General features: G+C 40.9%; 1 protein-coding gene across 1 annotated transcript in view; it reads right to left on the bottom strand.

Annotated features, from left to right (window-relative positions):
* DIAPH3 (diaphanous related formin 3) overlaps window positions 1–24,145 on the bottom strand; it is a 566,408-nt gene that overhangs the window by 526,563 nt on the left and 15,700 nt on the right. Inside the window, exon 2 of the mRNA XM_040267149.1 lies at window positions 8,163–8,195. Within this exon, the coding sequence (XP_040123083.1) occupies window positions 8,163–8,195 (33 nt within the window). The remainder of the gene's footprint in view (window positions 1–8,162; window positions 8,196–24,145) is intronic.

Raw genomic sequence — 24,145 nt, 5'->3', positions numbered from 1 at the left:
CACCCAGGAACGCAGCGGAGTCAGGTACACCGAGCGGGTCTGCAGGCCCACGGAGCCCAGGGGGTGCTTCTCATGGAGCCCTCAGCATGCACGCCCAGAGCATGAAACCCCAGGCAATCTGGAGTCCCTTCCAGGAGGACCTGGGAGGGGCACCTAGAAAGCCTACACATACACCTGGGGGCAAGCTGCCACTGCTGCAAGATTTGTGGTTTCCAGACAGAAGTTTTTCTATGTTCTTTGCAATTAAGAAAACATATCCTTTACCTGTTGCTAACTCTAAGTCACACACATCACTACTCCTTTGAGACAACTTTTCCAGTTTTGTTCACTTACTAGAAATACTCAAAACAGTTCATTTCTTATCACAGGAAACTCCTTAAATACAATATGTCTTTACAATTATAATTTCTCAGAATTAAGATCAATGGCTAGGATACAACTTTTCCTGGTCAGTTTCAAGGTCAGAAGACTCATTCCAGTGACTGTAGGAGTAAAGCAGAAAATAAGGAAACACTTCCAGATTTTACACTGGTACTCTCAACCGAGACAGGGACAGAGCTTAAGCGGCAGTGTAAGTCACGTGGCAAAGATCACGCTCCCTGGGGCCAGTCTGTCAGTTTTCCTGGCTGCTTCACGTGACTTTACACAAGTAACTAGTACTCTCTCTTGCCTCAGTTTCTTCATCTTTGAAAAATGGAATAGTAACAAGGCCTACTCAGAGGCTTGTGTTTATAAAGCTAGTGCTTGGAATGCTACTCGGCACACAGCTAATAAACAGTCCTCATTATCACTTAACACACCTTTTTCCAAGCAGCAGCTGTGTTTCTACATTCTCTGAGTAAATTCTCCAGCAACTTACCTGACTCCTGCTTGCTAACTGAAAGATGTGTATCAAGGTAGAGAAGCAGGGTCCTACCATGGAAGCCTATGTGCCACGGCAAAAAGCTTTAGGCTTGACCTAGAGGTAAAGGTGCAACTACGCAGCTACAAACAGGGCAAAGCATTGCCAGGCATGCAATTTAGACAGGTCATTCTGGTTGCTGTGCAAGAAGCTGCCTTTTTTTTTTTAAGTCAGATTTTTTTTTTCCCCCATATGGTGGATCTTAGTTCTCTGAACCAGGGATCAAACCCATGTGCTTTGCAGGAAAAGTGCAGAGTCTTAAACACTGTGCCACCAAAAAGGGAAGCACCCCAAAAAGCTGGCTTTTTAGGAAGCAATAGAAAGTTGTGAGAGTCCTAACAAAACATTAGAAGGGTGAAGTTACCTTCTATGAAAATATAGGACCAGAAATATGCTTAAGAAGGAAGCGACAAATTTATTTTGGGACACAAAGAGTTTCACATAAAAATGAGACATCCATCTGAAGGTATTCAATAGGCATGGATGCCTCAGCTTGAGGAAAACTCACAGACAGATACATACACACAGAGGTGACCACCCAAGCCAAGCACCAGAGACAAAGAAGAGAAAAGTGGCTGCAGGAGAGCAGGCTGAGAGATGACAACAGTCTACAAGATGTGTAAGGTTAAAGGCAGAGGAGACGCACACACAGCAGAGACAGAGGAGGAAAAGTCCGAGGTGTACGAAACCCATAAAGTGTGGGCCACAGAAGCCAACAGTCTCTGTTCTTCAAAAGGGAAGGAGATAACTGTATCAGGCAGAGCAGAGAAATCCACTAAATGTCCAAAGACTAAAAAGTAATGAATATTACTGAGGATAAAAAGGATCATTTCATAATGATAAACTGAAACAATACAAAATATATATGCACTTAATTGCAGAGCTTCATAAAACATGAAGCAAAACTTGAAAGAACTAAGAAGAAAAATTTAAGAATCCAAAATTACAGTTGGAGACTTCAACACTCCTCAATAATTGTTAGAAAAAAGCAACAGAAAATCAGAATATAGAAGATGTGAACAAAACTATCAACCACCTTGACGTATTTACTACTTATAGACCGATTCTAACAAAAACAGAATACACATGGAATATCCACCAAGACAGCCCACATTCTGGGGCTTCTTAGAAAGCAAGACTCAAATTGAAAAAGACTGAAATCACACAAAGTATGAAATCGCTGGTTACAAGGGACTTAGATTACCAATCAGCAACATAAAGATACCAGGGAAATCCTCAAATATTTGAAAATTAAACAAGATATATCTAAATAATCAATGGGGAAAAGAAGAAATCAACACGAAACTTAAAACTATTTCAAATATTCAGAAGATTAACAGCTAAAGTAGTTCTCAGAAGGAAATTTACAGCATAAAATTCTCATTAGAAAACAAAAGTTCTCAAATAAATTATTTAAGCTTCCACCCAAAGAAGCTGTTAAAAGAATAAGGCAAAAGTATAGAAATAGTAAAGATAAAATAAATAAATGAAAATAAAAGAACAATAAAGAAAATTAGTGAGACCAAAAGCCAGTTCTCTGAAATAATCAATAAAATTGATAAACTTCTAGGCACACTAATCAGGTAAAAAACAGAAGACAAATCACCAATATCAGAACTGGAAAAAGAGGAAATAAATACAGACCCTACATTTAAAAGACAAGGAAATATCACAAATAATTCATAATTCAACAACATAAATAACATGAAAAAAATTCCTTGAAAGATAAACTACCAGGTCTAACTCAAGAAGAAATAGAAAATTTGAATAGTCCTGTATTTAATAACAGACATTTCATCACAAACAAGAAAGGAATGGCAAATGATCACATGAAAAATGTCCATCATCATTAGTCACTAGAGGAAATAATATGTCAGTATCTTACAGAGTTAAACCACATAATTCGCCCTCCAAAAAGAAAGCTTATGTCCAAAAAAAAAACCTGAATTCAAATGTTCATAGCAGTTTTTCATAATAGCCAAAAACTGCTAAAAACCCACACTGTTGAATATATAAGCCACCTTTAGTATTATGGAACAAGGGAACACCATTCAGTAATAAAAAGAGCAAATTTCTGAAAAACCCAAACATTAGATGAATCTCAAAAGCATTATGTTAAGTAAAAGAGGCCAGACACAATGGCACGATGCAATGTGATGTCATTTAAATGAATTTCAAGACTGAACTACTGGATAGCTCAAAAAACTGATTAGTTTTTTCCAAGAGCCAGGAAGGGTGAAGAGAACTGACTGCAAAGGACACAGAGGGACTCAGAGGGACCACAGATGTGATGGCAATGTTTTTTGTCATAACTATAGTATATGCATGATTGTATAGTTTGCCAAAATGCATACTGCACTTTTAAAATTAATGCATTATATGGAATCATATCTCATTTTTTAAAGTGCTTATTACTAATTACAAATATATGCTTACTCCTTGGAGGAAAAGTTATGACCAACCTAGATAGCATATTCAAAAGCAGAGACATAACTTTGCCGACTAAGGTCCATCTAGTCAAGGCTATGGTTTTTCCTGTGGTCATGTATGGATGTGAAAGTTGGACTGTAAAGAAGGCTGAGCACTGAAGAATTGATGCTTTTGAACTGTGTTGTTGGAGAAGACTCTTGAGAGTCCCTTGGACTGCAAGGAGATCCAACCAGTCCATTCTGAAGGAGATCAGCCCTGGGATTTCTTTGGACAGAATGATGCTAAAGCTGAAACTCCAGGCCACCTCATGTGAAGAGTTGACTCATTGGAAAAGACTCTGATGCTGGGTGGGATTGGGGGCAGGAGGAGAAGGGGACGACAGAGGATGAGATGGCTGGAAGGCATCACTGACTCGATGGATGTGAGTCTGAGTGAACCCCGGGAGTTGGTGATGGACAGGGAGGCCTGGCGTGCTGTGATTCATGGGGTCGCAAACAGTCAGACACGACTGAGCGACTGAACTGAACTGACTGAATTTTAGCTCTTAAAAAATCCCACAAGGATACCAAGGCTCAAAAGCCCCACGACGCACTCAAAGTCGCACAGCTGGTTCGTGGAGGGCGGGCACACTCACCCTGCTCGCCGACACGTGCCCATGTGGACTGAGCAGACACTCACAGAGAGCTCGGGACTTCCTCCCACTGTGGTACTGGACATGTCTGTTTTGCTAGTCATAACTGTAGACTATTTGGTGTTATGAAGTCCACTTAGTGGACTGGATCACCTTTCTTTTTTTTCATGGGATGGATAGGAGTAAAAGGAGTAGAAAGGAAGGGAAAGAAAAAGATCAGAGGTCCTTAGGCTTTGTTGCTGTTCCGTCGCTAAGTCGTGGCTGACTTTTTGCGTCCCCATCGACTGCAGCATGCAGGCTGCCCTGTCCTTCACCATCTCCTGGAGTTTGCTCAAATTCATGTCTATTGAGCCAGTGATACTGTCTAACCTTCTCACCCCCTGTTGTCCCCTTCTCCTCCTGCCTTCAATCTTTCCCAGCATCAGGGTCTTTTACAAAGAGTCGGCTCTTTGCGTCAGGTGGCTAAAGTATTGGAGCTTCAGCTTTAGCATCAATCCTTCCAATGAATGTTTGAGGTTGATTTCCTTTAGGATGGGCTGGTTTGATCTGGTTTAACCATTATGCTTAGAAACATTAAATATAGGTTCTTAAAAACTTTTGTTTCAACAGAGAGAATCTGTGTTTGTGTGCTGGGCTACAAACTAAAGTGTATTTCTAACTGTGGATCCTAGTCAAAGAAGCTTGAAAACCATTACTGCAGGCCACACAAGGGATTACAATAGTAATGCTGGCTATAGCGAGATAAAAGGAGAGAGGAAGATCAGCAGGAGGACTGCACTTTAGACAAATGGTTCTGAAGGACAAGGGAGAAAAAAGCAGATCAAAAATAACCCCTACCCCACAAAAACACCCAAGGGACACTTTGATGGAAAAGTTAGCATGGTGACATGCACATTCAATTTCATCCAGCTTACCTTTCACACTTGGCCCCTCACTGTCCTCCTCCCAACCTTTTTGCTACAAGGAGACCTTTCTTTTCAACCCAGGTATAAACAAAAGAGTGTTGTAAGCTAAATTACTTTTTTCACCTTTATATTACCCTAGCACCTTGAACAGCATTTTACACACAGGAGATGCCCAGATATTCACAGAACGAACACTGTTTAAAGTATATTAATTCTGCCTATGGACCTCAAGGCTACAGTAATACTCCATTCTCTTAATCCAACAGTGTCCTGTGAAATTTAATTCTGACAGTAATTTAAGAAATTACCTTGAAATGTGAAGTACTTTTGCAGGTCTTTAACAAAAAGCAACCTAAGATGAGTTTCTAAAATTAATGTTTCCCAGGATGTCTCGATTAATGTTTTTAAAATACTGTTATTCAAACACATGACTACAGCAGACATCATTCCTATATGCCTTCTCCCAAGTCCTGCCCCAAAAAAGTCTATTCACATCGGAAGTACTATATTAAAGGCATACACGCAGCACATGTTGCAGTGGTGGGAAAGCTTAATTAGAAAACACACTGCTAGCACACATCAAACATCAGTGGCAAACGCTTCCATGCGCTGCAACTCATCAGAAATAGTTTAAAGAGCCCTCAAAGTATCCAGCTTTCCTTTCTCTCCTCAATCTCTACACCATCTATGACACACACACACCCTGTAAGACTCAACTGCAAATGAATCAGTCACACCACCCCTCTGTCCACACCAGGAAGTATCTTTTAAAGAGCGTAAATAGGGACAGAACAGAATGCAGCAGCTCAACATACTTGAGCTTAGATGAGACTCACCAAAATCCTAAGAGGAAAGCAGAAAAGGTATAAAATTAGTCCTGCTTTATGTGTAAGTGAACCACTTAAGTGACCTGCCACGGTCACAGAGCAGAGAAATGGTGAAGTTCTGTCTTCCAACAAGAGACTCCTGATTCCGCATCCACTGCTCTTTCCACAGGGCAGCAGTCAGCAGTGGCCGAGAAGGGGCTGACTCGGAGGTCTCCTGCTCAAGACAGCCACGCTTATTCTCTGGCCTCCACAACCCTGGGCCAGCTGCCTGGACTAGCCTGCCTGCTCGAGCCTCCCCTGGGAGAGAAGGGGACCATGGAACCATCTAAGGTGAAGGCAGGCACAGTCAGTGACCCAGGCAGGTGGTCGGAAAGGCTGAGAGCAGGTCCTTGTCAAAGCTGCTCCACCCTGTGGAGAGCCAAGATCCATCTCTGGAAAGACTGCCAGGACTAAGCCAGGACCAGATGCAAGACAAACACAATACCAGGTTAACAAAACCGAGACTCACTCTTTCGTTTGTTCAATAAACTGATGAAAATGCTTAACATGTGCCAGACAACTTGTCTGGAAGTATTAATAACATCATACCGTCTCAGTCTTCAAAAGATTTAAACTAGTGAGAAAGACAGATCACAAATCATAGACTGCTTTGACAAAAATACGCACAGGGTATGGTAGAGCCCAAAAGTTCTGACCTTACAAAGCCAAGGGACAAGAAGGAGAAAGGTGAGGAAAGAGGCAGGAGGGAGAAAGTCTTTCCTGAGGAGGAGCCCTTTAACTAACAGAAAATCAAAGCACACTGGGCTTCCAGCGCAGTAGGCTGCAGCCACTCTATAGCATGACCCTGATTCTAGAACGTGGGGTAGAGACTGAGGGGTGGCAAAGCGAAAAAAAAGAGTAACAAAACAAAGATAAGGGCGGGATCTGAGTGAAAAGAGGGAAACAAACATAGAGTGCCCACAAAACATGAACAAGCCGCAAGAATATCGTCACACAGAAAGCATCCAGCAACAGAAGGAAGCAATGACACAGGCCACGACATGGATGCACCTTGAAAACGTGATGTCAAGTCAAAGAGCTCAGTCACGAAAGAGCAACCGATTCCATTCATATGCAATGTCCAGAAAAGGCAAATCTACAGACAGAAAGTAGACTGGCCATTGCCTGGGGCTAGGTGAGTTGGGAATAAATTGGGAGTGACTGTTTATAGGTATGAGGTTTCTTTTTAAGTGATGAAAATGTTCTAAAATTGATTGTGGTGATGGTTTTACAGTTCTGCAAATATATTAACACTAAAAAACCACTGAACTGTCCATTTTAAATAGGTGAACTACACGCTATATGAATTATATCTCAATGAGGCTTTACAAAAATACCACTGTAAATTCTCATAAAAGATCACACATAATAATCGCACATGGTTTTACTGTTGGCCTTAAGAAATCATCTGAAAGCTAAGTCAGCACAGCAAGTGTGTGGGTTCGGAGCAAGGAGGAACAGGACTTCAGCCACAGCTGCTCCGCTGCCCACCGTGGGCATGTGGGCAAGCCACCTCCTTCAGTTGCCTGAGCCCCGCTGCACTCAGCACTAAATAAGGACATCACCCACCTTGCAGGGCAGAAGTTATACCCAAAATCTGCATTACTGCTCAATACTACCACCATTTCTGAAAATTATCCTATAAAAAGAATGTTATCCAGAGAAGCTTATATAAATATCCTTTCCTTAGATTCTACCCAGAGAAGTAAAATGCAGAATTCTAATGCAGTTTTTTAAACTGTGCATGTCCAGATCTATGTCTCATTCATCTTTGTATGCCCCCTGAACCGCGTGCCTAAGATGGTACTTTGGATATAGAGGTGCTGAACAGTTTTTGAGTGCTCACTGTATTCTACGTACATATATTTATTTTTTGAATGTAAAATTTATTTGAAAATATAAAAATTTATTTGAGTATATAAAAATCTATAATGGCGCTATAATCTATGAAGTTTTAAGTACTTATAAGAAAGCTTATTATTTTCAGCATACAGAATATAGGGTAAGGCATATCTAGTTCTCTCGTTTTTAAACAAAACTTTAAGAATATATCAGTGATAGTTTAGTCTGGCTTACTTTAATTAGTAACTACGTATTTTTGAAAAGCTGACATGTCTTTAGCTATTGTTTGTACCTCTTTCTGAAGTGTGCAATTCATCCCCAAAGAAGGAGAACTGATTTGAATGATTCCAAGTTGACTAACAACTTGTGATTAAACAAAAATTTTAAATGAACATATTGACTAGTCCCTTTTACTTTTCAAAAGCAACAATATATTTCACCAGTTCAACCTTTACTTTAGCACAATAAAGAGTCCCTTTCCAAAACATGCAGTTTGTAGCAATCTTAAAGGTGTTAGTGGAGCACACCATCAACATAAGAGGGTTAGTTAAGATTTATAACAAACGAAACCTCAAGGATCAGCTTACCATATCATCCGTCAGTGTCCTGATATTTAAATGCTGCAAATGAAAGAAATCAATCATATCAGTAATTTATAACAGCTTTTTTTAATTTTAGTTAATAGAGTACACTTAAAATTCTACAATGTTAAGTTGAATATAATTAAATTCCTGACAGTCTAATAAGAATGTATTATATACTGTTTTAATCACTTTCTCAGAAAGATGGACAAAAGTTACCTTGCATGTGATAGTCTCGTAAAATTTCTTGGCTTTGTAAACCTTACAAACTAGAAAGAAACCTCACTGTGGTACAATAAATATATTCTCCCAAATAACAGTATTAGTTACCATTAAGTATACACACTTAGATGGCAATGGATATAGGGATTTAGATAAGACTTTCAGAAAATTTTTCAAATGATAAAAGTGAAACTTTAAATCTGCCATTAGCATGCAGTATAATAGATAATGAAGTACTCTGCTGGCTTAATTAACTTAAACAATTCCAATAACAGAGAAGAGAGTACTGGAATGACTATTTGCATCTTTAACATCAGTTTGATTTATCACCAGTGGTGACAGCAGACGCTTTTCAATTTCATTGCTACTTCTTTGAGAACCCTTTTGCTGATTTCCTTGCTAGACAAACACTGGGCCACTTTAGAAAGTGAATAAATTGGTTTCCTGCAAAGTAGAGTTCAAGAGCAAAATTAAGCATGTGGGGGAAAAACAATCCAAGTTTTTATAAATTCTGGAGCTGGGGAAGATTTGTACTCAAGTAACTGAAGTCAGTTTCCACTTCTCCTCCTTATTATTCATTGTAGCGTTAGACCTTTAAAATGGTAAAGAAAGGATCGAGCACATTTCCTAAAAAGGAAATGAGGTCAGGTCTACGATAAGTATAAAAGGACATAGGTTAGCAGTGAACAACTAATCCTGGAGCTGGAAATGGCAACCCACTCCAGCATTCTCGCCTGGAAAATCCCATGGACAGAGGAGCCTTGTTGGTTACAGTCCATGGGGTAGCAAAGAGTCGGACACGACTGAGCAACTAACACTTCATCATCTAATGGAATAAGTGGCACGTAGGTAAATTCAACATTTATTGACAGAATGAAATTTATCATTCACACTTGTACATAGTAGAACTCACTGTTATGCTCATGAGTCTATTCTCAATGACAATTCAGATTGAAAATCTGTACAGCATAAATCACTACCCTAGACTCTTCTCCCTTTCAGAGATGCTCTTTCTCATAGAGCAGGAGAAACGGGGATGGAAGGGGCCCAGCATGAGCTGAGTGTACACCAGCGAGAACACAGCCGGACAGGTGAGCACACCTCTAGGCTCCAGACTGAACTGCCGGATCAGCAGACCACATATTCTCAACTAAGAGCAAACTAGCAGTAATGCTGGATTAATGAAAGAGTAACGTTGAAGCCTGGGCTGTAGAATTTACAGTCAATCACTACAACTTCAGCATTGAAATTAACAAGCACGCACAGGGGCCCGTGCAAGCGGGAGTGGCCCTGAGGCGCGAAGAGGCCACAGTCTTGGCCCAGAGACCAGGACTCGAATTAAACTTAGGTCCACCCGGCTCCTGAGTTTGCACAGAAAGGAGCAGAGGCAAGCTTGCGTGGGGTCCCTCCTCTAACTGCCAGCTGTATGTGTGCCCTCCCGCCATCAGAGGCTTCCAGCCAACAGCACTTGGTTAACCACGTGTGTGTGTCATCAGTAGCTTCAGTCATGTCCAACTCTTTGCGATCCTATGGACCATAGCCCGTCGGGCTCCTCTGTGCATTAGATTCTCCAGGCAAGAACGCTGGAGTGGGCTGCCATGATCTCCTGCAGGGGACCTTCCCGTAGGAGGAATCCACCCCATGTGTTTTATGTCTCCTTGCATTGGCAGCAGGGTTCTTTACAACTAGCGCCCCCTGGGAAGCCCTTGGTTAAACATACAGCTCTCTTATTCTCCAGCCAGAAGTATCAGCCCAATCACAACTCACATCACACCTGAAATGGATATTTCAAGTTCATCTGAGAAGAAAAAAGGAATAGAGCCAACTTCTGATACAACAGCATTCTAAGCAGCCTAAGGCTTGAAAAGGAGGCTAATGAAAAAGCATTATGCTGAAGTCCTATTTGGGAGAGTATGTCTTAAGACAGTGAAAAATGTTACTGACACAAATTATTAATCCCAAAATGCCAGTTTGAGTTGTCTGAGGAAAATGGCATAAAGTGACGTTAAAGGAGAGAGAAAAAACAACAGAAGCATACAAACAATTTTAAGAGAAACGAAACTATGACCTATGCAAGATTTATGAACTAAAAACTGCACAGAAGATAAAGTATTGTACAGAAAATGTAAAGAATATAGGTTACACGATGTAAAATTCAGAACATGTAAATAAACAAGAGGAATATTTTTATCTACTTCAAAGACATAAAAATAGGACAGCCTTTTAAACTAGAGTTGGACTCCTAACTTTCAGAAAAATAGTCGCTCTTGAATAGAAACAAGACACGTAAGGATTCATTTTTTGGTAACAGTTTTTTCAATGTTGTTAAACTATTTCATTGAGGGTCTAGCAACTCAATTTGTTAAATGCTTGGCCTATTCTTCAAAAACTATACAAGCATGCCTGTAAGTCCAATTACAAACTATTACAGACAATCTTTCACAAAAAAGAACATGTGATGTATTACAACAGAATTATAAGGTTTACATAGAAAAGTAAGAAAAGTCAAAGCATGGGAAGGGGAAGTTTAACAGCCTGAGAGACGAGCAAGAAGTTCAGGTCAGGTTCACGATCCCGTCTCTCCTGGAACACACTGATCCGTTCTCCCCGCAGCAGGAGAAGCCAGCAGGCCCGACAGCAGCAAGTTCCAGGGCCCGTGAGAGGACGAGAGATGCCGACTTAAAGAAAACGCATCTGAAAGTCTTGGTTGCTACATCAAAACAGGAAAGACAGAATAAGCTCGACTTCAAGATTCAGCTTACAGCAAACAGAGACTATATAGCTATTTGTTCAGCCAACACGCAATCTGAAACAAACCACCAAAGACAAGCTGGCTCTAAAAACTCTGAGTAGATAGAAAGGTGAGTAATTTCTCCTAAAAACTTAACTGTCTAATCACAGTCCATTTCAAACATGATAAGGGGTGGAGGAGGAGAAATACTAAATATTTAGTGAAAAAATGTACAGGTTAGATCAAGTGGCATCTTTTGTAGGATCTCTGAAAATCAATTATTAATTCAAGTTTAGTATAAAATTTAGGTTATGTCAAAGTCCTACCTGTTTAGATTACAGACTTCTAAAAAAGTTGAGAGAGAAGGGGGACAGAATGACATAAAAGCCTCAGATAACTGTGGAGTTCTGGCCTTGCTTCTGTAGATACAAAACTACAAGGGTGACATCCTTAATTTAAAAAAATAAACTTTATTATATTATTGCTCTTATACTAGTACATAAAATACTGTTTAAATGTCTGGTTAACCAAGACACTTAAAGAAATGAAGAAGTATTTCTGTTTCATAGCTACCAGCATGCCCTGACTATGTTGTCTCGTGGCGAAAACAGGAACGGCCCCATCAATCCAGTTTACGAGCAGAATTTGCTGACATCCACACCAGAAAGGAAACAGAAGCATAAAACCACTAGTAAATGAAATCGAATAGGAACACTTTTAAAAATAACAACCTGATAGCAACATCAGGGTTGTATCTGCGGGAGTGGGGGAATAAAGTTCAAAGCACAGAATGTTAGACCTATTAAAGCACTTACACCTAGATGTGGCTTTATGACCTTTAGTTCTATTATCTGGCCTATGATTCTGTAAGTGTCAATGCTTTATAACCATGGGATAAAAACAAAAGTGGTGATAATATCAAAATACAAATAACTCTGAAACCCGGACCACTGGGAACTGGTTAAGGTGCGGTACTTGCACACTGGGGTCTCTTCCCCAGCCAAACCCCACCCATCCTCCTGCGAGCTGATGCATCTCAAACTGCTAATTCTATTTCTCCCTAAAAAGCAAGCAGCTCTGCATATAGACAGGCCTTCTACTAACGACAGCTCCTAGGATGAATAGTCAACAGGATCACTCGGAAACTGAAAGAGAGAACAAGTCTTTAAATATTTTTCTTCAAAAGAACATAAGAATCAAAAAGCTAGGGTTGGGGGGTGGGGACACAGAAACACAGAACACAGGCTTCTATGTTCCCATTTAAGCAAGGCATCAAAACCTTATTGAAGACAGCACATGCTGTCAAAAACCAGATCTACAGCTTTCAGAGTACTGTGTAAAACGCTGTCAATATCAAGAGGTATGAAGAACAGTCCTTCTACCAACTTAGTTAACAAGTAACAAAGACCAAATAAATGATATAATACAAAGCAATATACAAACCTCTGAGGTTCATATGCAATGAGAAAAAGATTCTAAACTGTAGCTCAAGCCTCTTAGCAAATTTTACATTTTCTTTCATTGGTTGGCACTTGTGGGTTAGCAGGGAGCAAGGGATCTGTCTACTGATGTCCTCAGACACATGAAGGCCCACCAGGCATCAAGCTAGCAGGCTCGGATCACTGTCAGCAGAGTCAGAGCGTGGAAACAAGCTGTTGCAATTAGTTCTATTAAGTTTATACCGCTTACTTGGCTCATTATGAGAAATTACCAACAAGAGGAAAACTGTAAGACTGAAGTCTTCAAACACAAGTGACTCAGACCCAATTCTGATAAACTTGACTGTCCAGACCAGCTGGTTTTCAGCTTGTTAGTGTGCACAAGAAACACACCAAGACTTGCTTTGTAAAAGCAGGTGACAGGCCTCGCAGGTGAAGGTCCTGGTACCACAGGTCTAGGGTGGGGCCTGAGGTCCTGCACACTTTGGGGCCCAAGAGAACACTGCTGCAGTGAGCCCAGGACCCCACTCCACCACCATCTGCATTAAACATCCCCAGGGCGGCATGCAGAGCAACACCTGTCCCATGGCCCATTTAAAACAAATGAACAGAAGGGTGCAGAGAAGCAGCAAATGATTTCAGAGAAGTGAGAGACAGGGAGTCAGTAGTTGGGGACAGTCCCTGAAGGCACCCATTAGCAGTGATTTAAGAGAACTGAACAATCTCTGGGTGCAGGATGAATTGCCAATTGCATTGTTTATTCAAATGCTTAATCTCTTTCTAAGGTAAGATAATTCAGTCTCATAAGCATATATTTAGTACCTAAGTATCAAAGATTGTTTATTATATCAAACCACAGCATGACACTATTTGCTTGATAAAATGGGTGACAGGTTCTGACCAACCCAACAAAGTTACACCTTGGGGGCAAAAGGCCCAACTCAACCCTCTCTTAATCACAATCTGCTCAAATTTTTTTTTAAAGTCCAGATTATTCCCTTCCACTAAAGCAGTAATGAATATGTATTTGAATCTAGTAACATTTCTGGTCCACACACACACCTGTCTTTATAATGCTAATTATAAAGAGTATAAAAATGCGAAATGCTACCACTAGCAACCGTGCCACTAGACACACCTGTGGATAAACCGAAAGGTCATCTCCCAGGAACCACACGATACACCCAGAAAATATCGTTCTTCAAGGGCTCCAATATCTCAGACGGGTTCAAAAATAACACTGAAGCTTCCCCAGTCCTGAGGACAAGAGCAGAGCTGGCTCTTTGGTACTACAAAGTGAAGCATTTTTCAGTCACCTCACTGTTCATGTGGTCACTTTTGTAGTTTGAGGTAGAAGAAAGTGAGTGAGGCGATGTTAGAACAGGAGAGAAGCAGAAAAAGCTCACCAGCACCTTCATCTGTTCCTTTACTCAACACTGTAATTCTGCCTATTTCAGGACAATAAACACCCGTCTACATCTGTTCCTATACTCAACACTGTAATTCTGCCTATTTCAGGACAATAAACACCCATCTATTGTCCATTATCTATGGCTTCAGCACTCCTACCCTCTAGGAAGCCAGATCTGCCTTCTCCATAACTTCTTTGTAAAAGACCATCTTTCAGGAGGAGACATCACTCAACCATTTACACATGTGAAAAAAAAAGATTCATTTCTAAGAGGGCACAAGGTTTTCAAAAGGATCAAAAGTCTGCCACGTAACTGCGAGAAAACAACTACCTCTCCAGAAAAAGCAATTCTCAAATCGCTGCTTGGCACTCTCACCTGGATTACACATCACAGGGGCTGAACACCTTACAAGTTATGTTTTATTCTAGCAGAATTCTAGTGTTCCTCTTCCTTCAAAGGGAAAACCTAATGACTAATCCTAGGAACACAGGTTTCATATCTATTTTAAGATATTCTCTTCAGCTGTTCCAATTTCTTTCACCTGAACTACCCAATCAGAAACTCTTCTCTAATGGGTCCAGGAAAAGACAACTCAAACCCCTGAGCCCCTTTACAAGTAGGTCGTGTTCCAGGTCATGAGAACCAAAAACCTTTTTCATCACCCGAAGAAGGCTGGGTATTGGCTGTAGGAAGATTTTAAATGGTCCCAGAGATTCCAGGATCAGCCTGAAGCTTATCCAACTACTAGGTTATTTCTGAGCCTGCCTCATCTCTTAGATGTCATGCACAAGACACAAAGTTAGACTGGATATTCCTGAGGCTCATATGTACCAAGCATCAGTGCATCTATTATTTGAGAAGGATTTTATTTGTTTACATTCTAGCATCACCATAAAGAAAATAAATTTGGTTAAACCTTAGAGAACAATTTTGGTGAAATAAATCCAATGTTCAAACTAAGAATTCTACTAGTAGTTATTCTTTAACCTAGTAATTCTATTTCTAGAATCTACAGAGAGAATAAGAAATACAATCAAGTATTCTTATATACAAACATATATATATCACTACAGTGTTATTTTAGATAACCAGAATTGCAATCAACCTAAAACTCAGATGGGAAAGAGTAAATAGATTACAGTTCTGCCATAGGGAAAATGCTTATAATATAATGTTACATGAAACAAAGTTGAAGTAAAATAGCATTTGCAATATAATTCTAACTTTGTTACTATATACACTTATGGGGAAAAATCAGACAAGAACCATTGTTAATTTTATCTATCTGAATTGTGGGATTTGGAACTTTTTTATTTTTACATTTTTTTCTGTTATTTCCTCAGTTGTCTAGAATGAGCATATTTATTTTTTAATGAGAAAAGGTTTTTAATTACTATGGATAATACTTTTCACACCAAGCAGAAAATATAGATTAGTTCCTTTTTAAATAAAAACGTTATGTATGAGACAGTAAAAGAAGAATAAAAATCTAATAAATACTGTGAACAGCCTTTTTAATAGGCTGAGTTTCTTGGTGCATATTTTCATATATGTCAGAATACATTAAGCACATTATTCATTTGTTTTCTAATCCACGTATATAAATTAACCTATCTCAAAAGGCTCCTTGGTTTTGTGAATTATTGATGCTGTCACCTGCTAGAGACTTAATTTCAAGAAAAATATACGAATCACTACATCACAAGCACAAATCCTTTTGACATAAATTCAATTTCTGTGGCAACAATAATATATTGACTTAGCTTTATTTTTCTACTTTATGACACTTATTAATGTCAGAAATAAAAGAAATCTATCTTTGTTCCTTATTGTAAATGTAAATGATCCCATGTCATCTTGAGAAAGCTAAGGTAAATACCACTCACTTGATAACTCCTTAATGCAAATAAAGACAAGATAACAAAGTATAAGAAATAAGACATGATTTTTCAATCTAGTCCTGTAATCCTTTTTTTTTTTTTGCTACTACACAATACAATTAGGATCCCAGCATGTCCAAGACACTACAGTAAATACAAAGAGGACCCAATCCCTGCCCTTACAAGTTTACAACCAAAGGATCAGCATGACAAGTGAGTGAATAACCAAATGCAAGACAGTGGGACAAGCACCATAACAGAAGAGTTTAACGATGACAGGGAGAAAAGGCAGAGTCTCTATTGTATGCTAATTATATTTGCTAATTATATACTAATTACATTTGCGTAAATACTTGCTAATTAACATGCAAATATTTAATAATGATCTAAAACTAAAGCAGAAATAAGTTTTAGCCATGATTTAGGGAAAACTGGTAGGGCAAAATTTACCCCCACAGAATGAGATTCCTAAAACATTCAACAAATATTTATTAAATATTTATTAAACAAATATTTATTAAATATTACTACGTTACTGGCAAGGGGTCCATCAGTAAAACAAAGATTTCTGTCCTAGAGAAGCTCACCTTCCACTGGGGAAACAGACAACAAACACAGTAAGCTACAGAAGATGTTAGAAGGTGATGAGAGCTCTGCTAAAAATAAAAAGTTCTTCAAAGGAAGGCAGGCCCGGAAAGCAGAGTGGGAGGATTTGCGGGATGCAGTCTTAAAAGGAGGAACCGGAGTGAGCAAAAGACTGACTGAGAAGGCAGCATCTGAGCAGCCTGGAAGTGGACTAAGGAGGTAGCAATGTGGACAAGTGGGGAAAGTACTTCAGATAAAAGAGCAGCTGGAACAAAGGCGATTAGGAGAGAGCCCATCTAGTGTTCAAAGGAGAGAGCCAGCGCAGCTGCAGTGACAGGAATCAAATCAGAGAAGAGGAAGAGGGGCAGATCCCAACCAGGCCATCTAGAGGATGAGGGCCTTCATTCTCCTAACGCAACAGTTACAAATGCTTAAGTATCACAACATGCTAAAAGTATCAACATAAACAGCAAGTGACAGCTGACTCCACTTTATCAGCAACTCTGCTTCTGTTGTTCAGTACCTCAGGTGTGTCCACCTACTTGTGACCCCATGGACTGCAGCAGGCCAGGCTTCCCTGTCCTTCACCACCTCCTGCAGCTAGCTCAGACTCATGTCCACTGAGTCGATGAAAACATCCAACCATCTCATCCTCTGTCGTCCCTTTCTCCTCCTTTCCAACAAATCAGCTCTTCGCATCAGGTGGCCAAGGAGTGGACCTTCAACTTCAACATCAGTCCTTCCAATGAATATTCAGGACTGATTTCCTTTAGGACGAACTGGTTGGATCTCCTTGCAGTCCAAGGAACTCTCAGGAGTCTTCTCCAACATCACAGTTCAAAACCATCAATTCTTTGGTGCTCAGCTTTCTTTATAGTCCAACTCTCATATCCATACATGACTATGGAAAAACCATAGCTTTGACTAGATGGACGTCTGTTGGCAAAGTGATGTCTCTGCTTTTTAACATGCTGTCTAGGTTGGTCATAGCTTTTCTTCCAAGGAGCAAGTGTCTTTTAATTTCATGAGTGCAGTCACCATCCACAGTGATTTTGGAGCCCAGGAAAATAAAGTCTGTCACTGCTTCCATTGTTTCCCCATCTATTTGCCATGAAGTGATGGGACCAGATGCCATGATTTTCATCTTCTGAATGTTGAGTTTTAAGCCAGCTTTTTCACCCTCCTCAAGAGGCTCTTCCGGAGAAGGCAATGGCACCCCCCTCCAGTACTCTTGTCTGGAAAATCCCATGGGCGGAGGAGCTGCAGACCATGGGGTCGCTAGGAGTCAGACACGACTGAGCGACTTCACTTTCACTTTTCAATTTCCTGCAGTGGAGAAGGAAATGGCAACCCACTCCAGCGTTCTTGCCTGGAGAATCCCAGGGATGGGGGAGCCTGGTGGGCTGCCGTCTCTGGGGTCACAGAGAGTCGGACACGACTGAAGTGACTTAGCAGCAGCAGCAGCAGCAGCAAGAGGCTCTTCAGTTCCTCTTTGCTTTCTGCCATAACGGTGGTGTCATCTGCATATCTGAGGTTATTGATATTTCTTCCAGCAATCTTGATTCCAGCTTGTGTTTCTTCCAGTCCAGCGTTTCTCATGATGTACTCTGCATAGAAGTTACATAAGCAGAGTGACAATATACAGCCTTGACACACTCCTTTCCCAATGTGGCACCAGTCTACTGTTCCATGTCTGGTTCTAACTATTGCTTCTTGACCTGCATACAGGTTTCTCAGGTTTAGCTGAGTGTTAATGGTATTGAACCACCCTCCTTTCAGCTGCCAGCGTCTCTCACATGCTGTCATTTTTCTTTGGGGCTGAGAATTCCAATCAGCAGCAGTTTCTCAGCACCATCCCTAAAGCCAGCCTGCTGCCTGGGCCTCAGGACACTGACAGCTTCAGGGGAGAGTAAGATGTGAGGGAAGCAAACAGACCGAGTCGGTAATGCACATACACATTTACAGTACTGGGGGCGGGGGGGGGTGAACCGTCAGTATCATCAAGAACTGGTGACTCCACCTTGTTGTCCATGGCTTTTTCATTTACAATCACTATCTGGCAGATCATGTGTATATCTTTTTTCTCTTTTCTTAAACATGTCAGGAACCTTGTTTCCCTTATCTTTGAACTAGACATACCGCCGTGCGGGCAAGATATTAAGCCAATGGTTTAGAGTTTTTATTTTCTTTGCCTAATACAAATGCCTGAGTAATATTCCAAAGCAACTGAATCAAAATACCCAAAGATAGGGCCTGTCATTAAGTACTTGAGCTCCTCCTGGTGACTCTAGTATATAACCACTGCTAGAAACCACTAAATTGGGCAAACTATTACAAACTCTGTCCTTCAGTGCCTAGCATCAAGGAATCTGCAAAGTCCCACAGGTGCAGCTAAAGCAGACATCTGTTGGTTTATATGTCTCAAGCACGCAATCCCTTCTCTGTATCAGAGGGGGGACTGGCAGTCCTCCTGTTCTTTGAAAGCCAGCCCTGCCACAGCTGAGTAAGCAGAGCTCAAGCAAAGCCAATCAAACCCTCACTCTCCCAGAAATCCAGACTTGGGATTCAGATATGACAATCAGGACCGAGAGCGTCACATACGCCTAGGACTGTGAGGCTCCGGGATTAGCTGTGTGAAAACCAAAGCAGTAGAAGCAACACAATGCAGACACACAAGAGTGGAGCAGATGCCTCTTAGGAGGCAACAGGGTACAGTGTGATCCCAGCAAAGGGAAGGTGCCAGCTTTCAGCTCTCAGCTCCAGTCCAAGAGAGGAAGAGCTAAACTTGCTGTTCTTGATCCCAGGGACAGCCCCGTGCCTCTTTACAATTGCTCTTTCTAAGCCTAAACTAGATCGTGTACGTGCCTTTAAGCCCAAAAAAGGCCTTGACTGAGACAGAAACCAAGACTGCAAAATGAAGGCCATATGATAAAGCCTACCGTACATCACCATTCCGAGCAACACTTAGTGAGCCTTACTGTAACTACTAACACACCCAACAATCTTACAAATTAGCCATTATCCCACCTTGGTTTAGTCACCAAGTCGTGTCTGATTCTTTGTGACCCCATGGACTGTAGCCCGCCAGACTCCTCTGTTCATGGGATTTCCCAGGCAAGAAAATTGGAGTGGGTTGCCATTTCCTATCCCATAGGATCTTCCCAATCAAGGGATCGAACCTGTGTCTGCTGCACTGCAGGCAGATTCTTTCACCACTGAGCCACCAGCGAATCCCCATCTCACTGATCAGGAAACTGACTGTCACACAAGTGATCGACCAGAGTGGCCAGTCTGAGAACGGAGTCTTGGTCAATGAGACCCAAACCCAGGCTCAGACCTCTCCCTTTCCCTTCCCTCAGTCTTCGCCATCCCAAACCTAGGGAGGAAGACCCACAGCAGAAATAAAGCAGTTTCTGAGTTGTTTATGAGGCAAAGAAATTGAAGATAAAATCTTAGCAAGAAAGACAAGCATAATTCCAACTGGACAGTTATTAAGTGTTATATAATACTGACTAAAAAGTTTTATCTTGAAAGTTGAGGTGAGTGAATATAAGAAGCTGGGAGGATTGTAATTTCTGAAAATTGACTAAATTTTATGTTTAGTCAATTTTATATGTTTATAACATATATATGCAAAAATATATGTTTTGCTAGGGAGTTTCCCTTTTATTTTTTAAAGTTGCTTAAGTGTTAAATAGAAATGTAATGAATATTTTTTGTTATTCATAGAATTTACAGTTTAGTACATGTCTTATGTACCATGTGCTTCCAAATAAAACTAAACATAAGCCACAAAAATATCCACATTTCAAAATATCATTAAAATACATACACACACAGGTCTAATTAAAGAAAATTTCTTTTAAATTATTGATAAGTTTCAACTTTTTAAAATAACATTTTAAATCACCACTAAGTTTTCTTGCATAATTTGATTACTACTTTTTATTACTACTTCTAAATTGGTTTGTTACTTAAAATGAGTCAAAAAGATTATTGCATATTTACAAATTTGACGTCTGAAGAAGGGAGAAAAAGAGCACAATTCCAGCTCTTACATACAGTCCCAGTACTATATATAAAATGTGGTTACACTTGACATTTCTTTTAGAAATGCTAACCAAGCAAGATATCACTACTGAGCATCTAAGGTAGCAAGGGGCTTCCCACATAGAGCTAGTGGTAAAGAACCTGCCTGCCAATGCTGGCGATCTAAGAGATGAAGGTTCAGAAGACCTCCTGAAGGAGGACGTGGCAGCCTCTCCAGTACCCTTGCCTGGAAAATCCCGTGGACGGAGGAGCCTGGCAGGCCGTGGTCCACAGGGTCGCAAAGAGTCGGACACGACTGAAGTGACTCAGCATGAACGCAAGCTAGCAAGATATCATGTCCGGTCTGGTATATAAATACTTATAAAACATAGCATCTGCCCTCAAAGGAGTTTACAATTCAATAGGTTTCAGAGGAAAAAATAAATAACCTAGGTCACTTATTTCCCTTTTCCACTATTCAAAAAATAATATAAGTAACTATACTTCCAGTGCTACACATGCTGAAACACATGGGTTCCTCACCTTAATATTCTTCATTGCACTTCTTATTCAAAGAAATTTGAGATATTTGGAGACACAAATTCATGAATGAGATACAGAGCACTCCAATACTGTATCAAACGTACACTGTGTTACATGATGACACAGCCACATTCCAACACATAACATTCTATGTCACAATTTGGGTTTTGAACACAACAATTTCTATAGTCAAGCTGTAAGATCAAGCAACTGCAGCCTAAACTGCATTGGCAATCGTCCAACAAAGCCAAGGAGACTTTAGTAATGACTCTCTAGTAATAACCCAAGTATATTTGTAAAGGACTTCTGAAAGCACATAGTTTTATATTGATTACCGCACCATTCAAGCACGCCAACAAGTCAGCAAGGGTTATGGGGGAGTCAGCAGCTGACAGCCACAGGCATGGACGTCCCCCAGTGATCATAATAACCCAGAGCAAATGACTGATTACTGTCGCTCCTGTGAGGATATGAAGATAAATCCACTGTACCTGCTTTTTTTTCATATTCAGTTCAGTTCAGTTCAGTCGTTGAGTCGTGTCCGACTCTGCGACACCATAAATCGCAGCACGCCAGGCCTCCCTGTCCATCACCAACTCCCGGAGTTCACTCAGGCTCACGTCCATCGAGTCAGTGATGCCATCCAGCCAACCCATCCTCTGTTGTCCCCTTCTCCTCCTGCCCCCAATCCCTCCCAGCATCAGACTCTTCCAATGAGTCAACTCTTCGCATGACGTGGCCGAAGTACTGGAGATTCAACTTTAGCATCATTCCTTCCAAAGAAATCCCAGGGCTGATCTCCTTCAGAATGGATTGGTTGGATCTCCTTGCAGTCCAAGGGACCCTCAAGAGTCTTCTCCAACACCACAGTTCAAAAGCATCAATTCTTCGGCACTCAGCTTTCTTCACAGTCCAACTCTCACATCCATACATGTTTACTGGAAAAACCATAGCCTTGACTAGATGGACCTTAGTCAGCAAAGTAATGTCTCTGCTTTTCAAAATGCTATGTAGGTTGGTCATAACTTTTCTTCCAAGGAGTAAGCGTCTTTTAATTTCATGGCTGCAATCACCATCTGCAGTGATTTTGGAGTCCCCAAAAATAAAGTCTGACACTGTTTCCACTGTTTCCCCATCTATTTCCCATGAAGTGATGGGACCTTTACATATAATATTGTGTAACTTAAGTATACAACATGTTGACTGATACATTTATATTTTGCAATATGACTGCCACAGTAGCTTTAGCTAACACTTTTATCACATCACATAATTATCATCTTTTTAATGCTGAGAACATTAAGATCTAATCTCTGAGCAACTCTGATTTTATGATACACCATTGTTTACTATAATCACCGTGCTGTACATTAGATTTCCAGGACTTATCTTCTAATTATAAGTTTATATCCTTTAATTCATCTCTCCAAAGTTGATCTCCTTTAACACATTCCCCTACCCTGTTTTTCAGATTCTGCATATAGGTAATATCATACAGCATTTGTCTTTCTCCCTCAGGCTTTTCTCACTTAGCATAATGCCCTCAAGGTCCAACCATGTCGTCACAAACAGCAGCATGTCTTTCTCCTGGATGAATTTAATTCCACTGCATATATTCAGTACGTACCATATCTTCTTTATCCGTTCACCCGTGGACGGGCACTGAGGTTGCCTCCAGATCTTGGCTCCTGTGAATAATGCTGCAATAAGCATAGGAATACAGATAGGTTTTTTTTTTTTTTTTTGGCTGCACTAGGTTTTGTTGCTCCATGAGGGTTTTTCACTAATTGAGGCAAGTGGGGGCTACTCTCTAGTTGCAGTGCATGGATTTCTCACTCCAATGGGCTTCTCTTGGGGAGCATGGGCTCTAGGCACACAGGTTTATTAGCTGTAGTTCGCAAGCTTGAGAGCAAGAGTGCAGTAGCTGTGGCCCCGGGCTCAGCTGTTCCGTGGCATGTAGAACCTTCCCAGGTCAGGGACTGAATCCATGTCCCCTGCCTTGGCAAGCAGATTCTTGACCAATCTAGACCACCAGGGAAGCATCACAGATACCTTTTGGAGGCTCAGTTTTCATTTATTTTAGATATATACCCACAGCTGGGATTGATGAGTCATATAATAGTCCTATTTTTAACTTCTGAAAAACCTCCATACTGTTTTCCTTAGAGGCTGAACCAGCTTACATTCCCTGCAACAGTGTGCAAGGGTTCCCTTTCCTCCCCATCCTCACCAACACTTGCTCTCTCTTTCCTTGATGACAGCCATTCTAACAGATGTGATCCCAAGCCTGTTTCAGTTATCACTGATGGCATTTCACTCAAAAACCCCTCGCTGAGGGCAGCTTCAGAGGCTGTGAAAGTGTATCATCTCTGCCTGAACAAGATGTGCAAGTTATCCAGTAGGAACAAACTGTCGCATTACTGGAAGGCAGTCTGACCGACAAATAAAGACTCTGAGGCCACAGGCAGTCCCTGAATGTGGGTCAAAGTATGGCATTAGCCATTAGTCACATATGGCTATTTCAAAAGTTAATTCCAACTAAATCAAATTAAAAATCAGCCCTCTAACAGCATTAGCCACATATGACTAGTGAATATTAAACTGGACACAGCAGAACAGAAAGCTCCACCATCACTGAAAGCTGTACTGAACAGCACTGACGCAGGTAGACTCCTGTATCATTAGGTAGCGAGTGAAATGAATGAATCCATGCTGGAAGGAACTCTCAAGTCAAAAAAAGTAAAAGATCAGAGAGAGTACTTGGAACACCCAGAGCGTAGGAAGATAGATAACCAAACATTAGAAGAGAAGAACAAGCTAGAGCAAAGATTTGAAGAAATGATGGGTCAGTGCTCATACTCTGAAGTCTAGTAAGATGAAGCTCCAATAGTTTGGCCACCTGATGTGAGGAACTGACTCATTTGAAAAGACCCTGATGCTGGGAAAGATTGAAGGCAGAGAAGGGGACAACAGAGGATGAGATGGTTGGATGGCATCACTGACTCCATGGACATGAGTTTGGGTAGACTCCGGGAGTTGGTGAAGGACAGGGAGGCCTGGTGTGCTGCAGTTCATGGGGTCGCAAAGGGTCGCAACTGAACTGAACTGAAGATGAAGACCAGCCACTGGGTTGGCAGCTGTTGACCTG

This window comes from Oryx dammah, unplaced genomic scaffold, assembly GCF_014754425.2.
Source record: "Oryx dammah isolate SB20612 unplaced genomic scaffold, SCBI_Odam_1.1 HiC_scaffold_24, whole genome shotgun sequence".
In the NCBI taxonomy this organism is placed as follows: Eukaryota; Metazoa; Chordata; class Mammalia; order Artiodactyla; family Bovidae; genus Oryx; species Oryx dammah.
The sequence above is the reverse complement of the archived record's forward strand: the minus strand, read 5'-3'. Positions and strand labels throughout refer to the sequence as shown.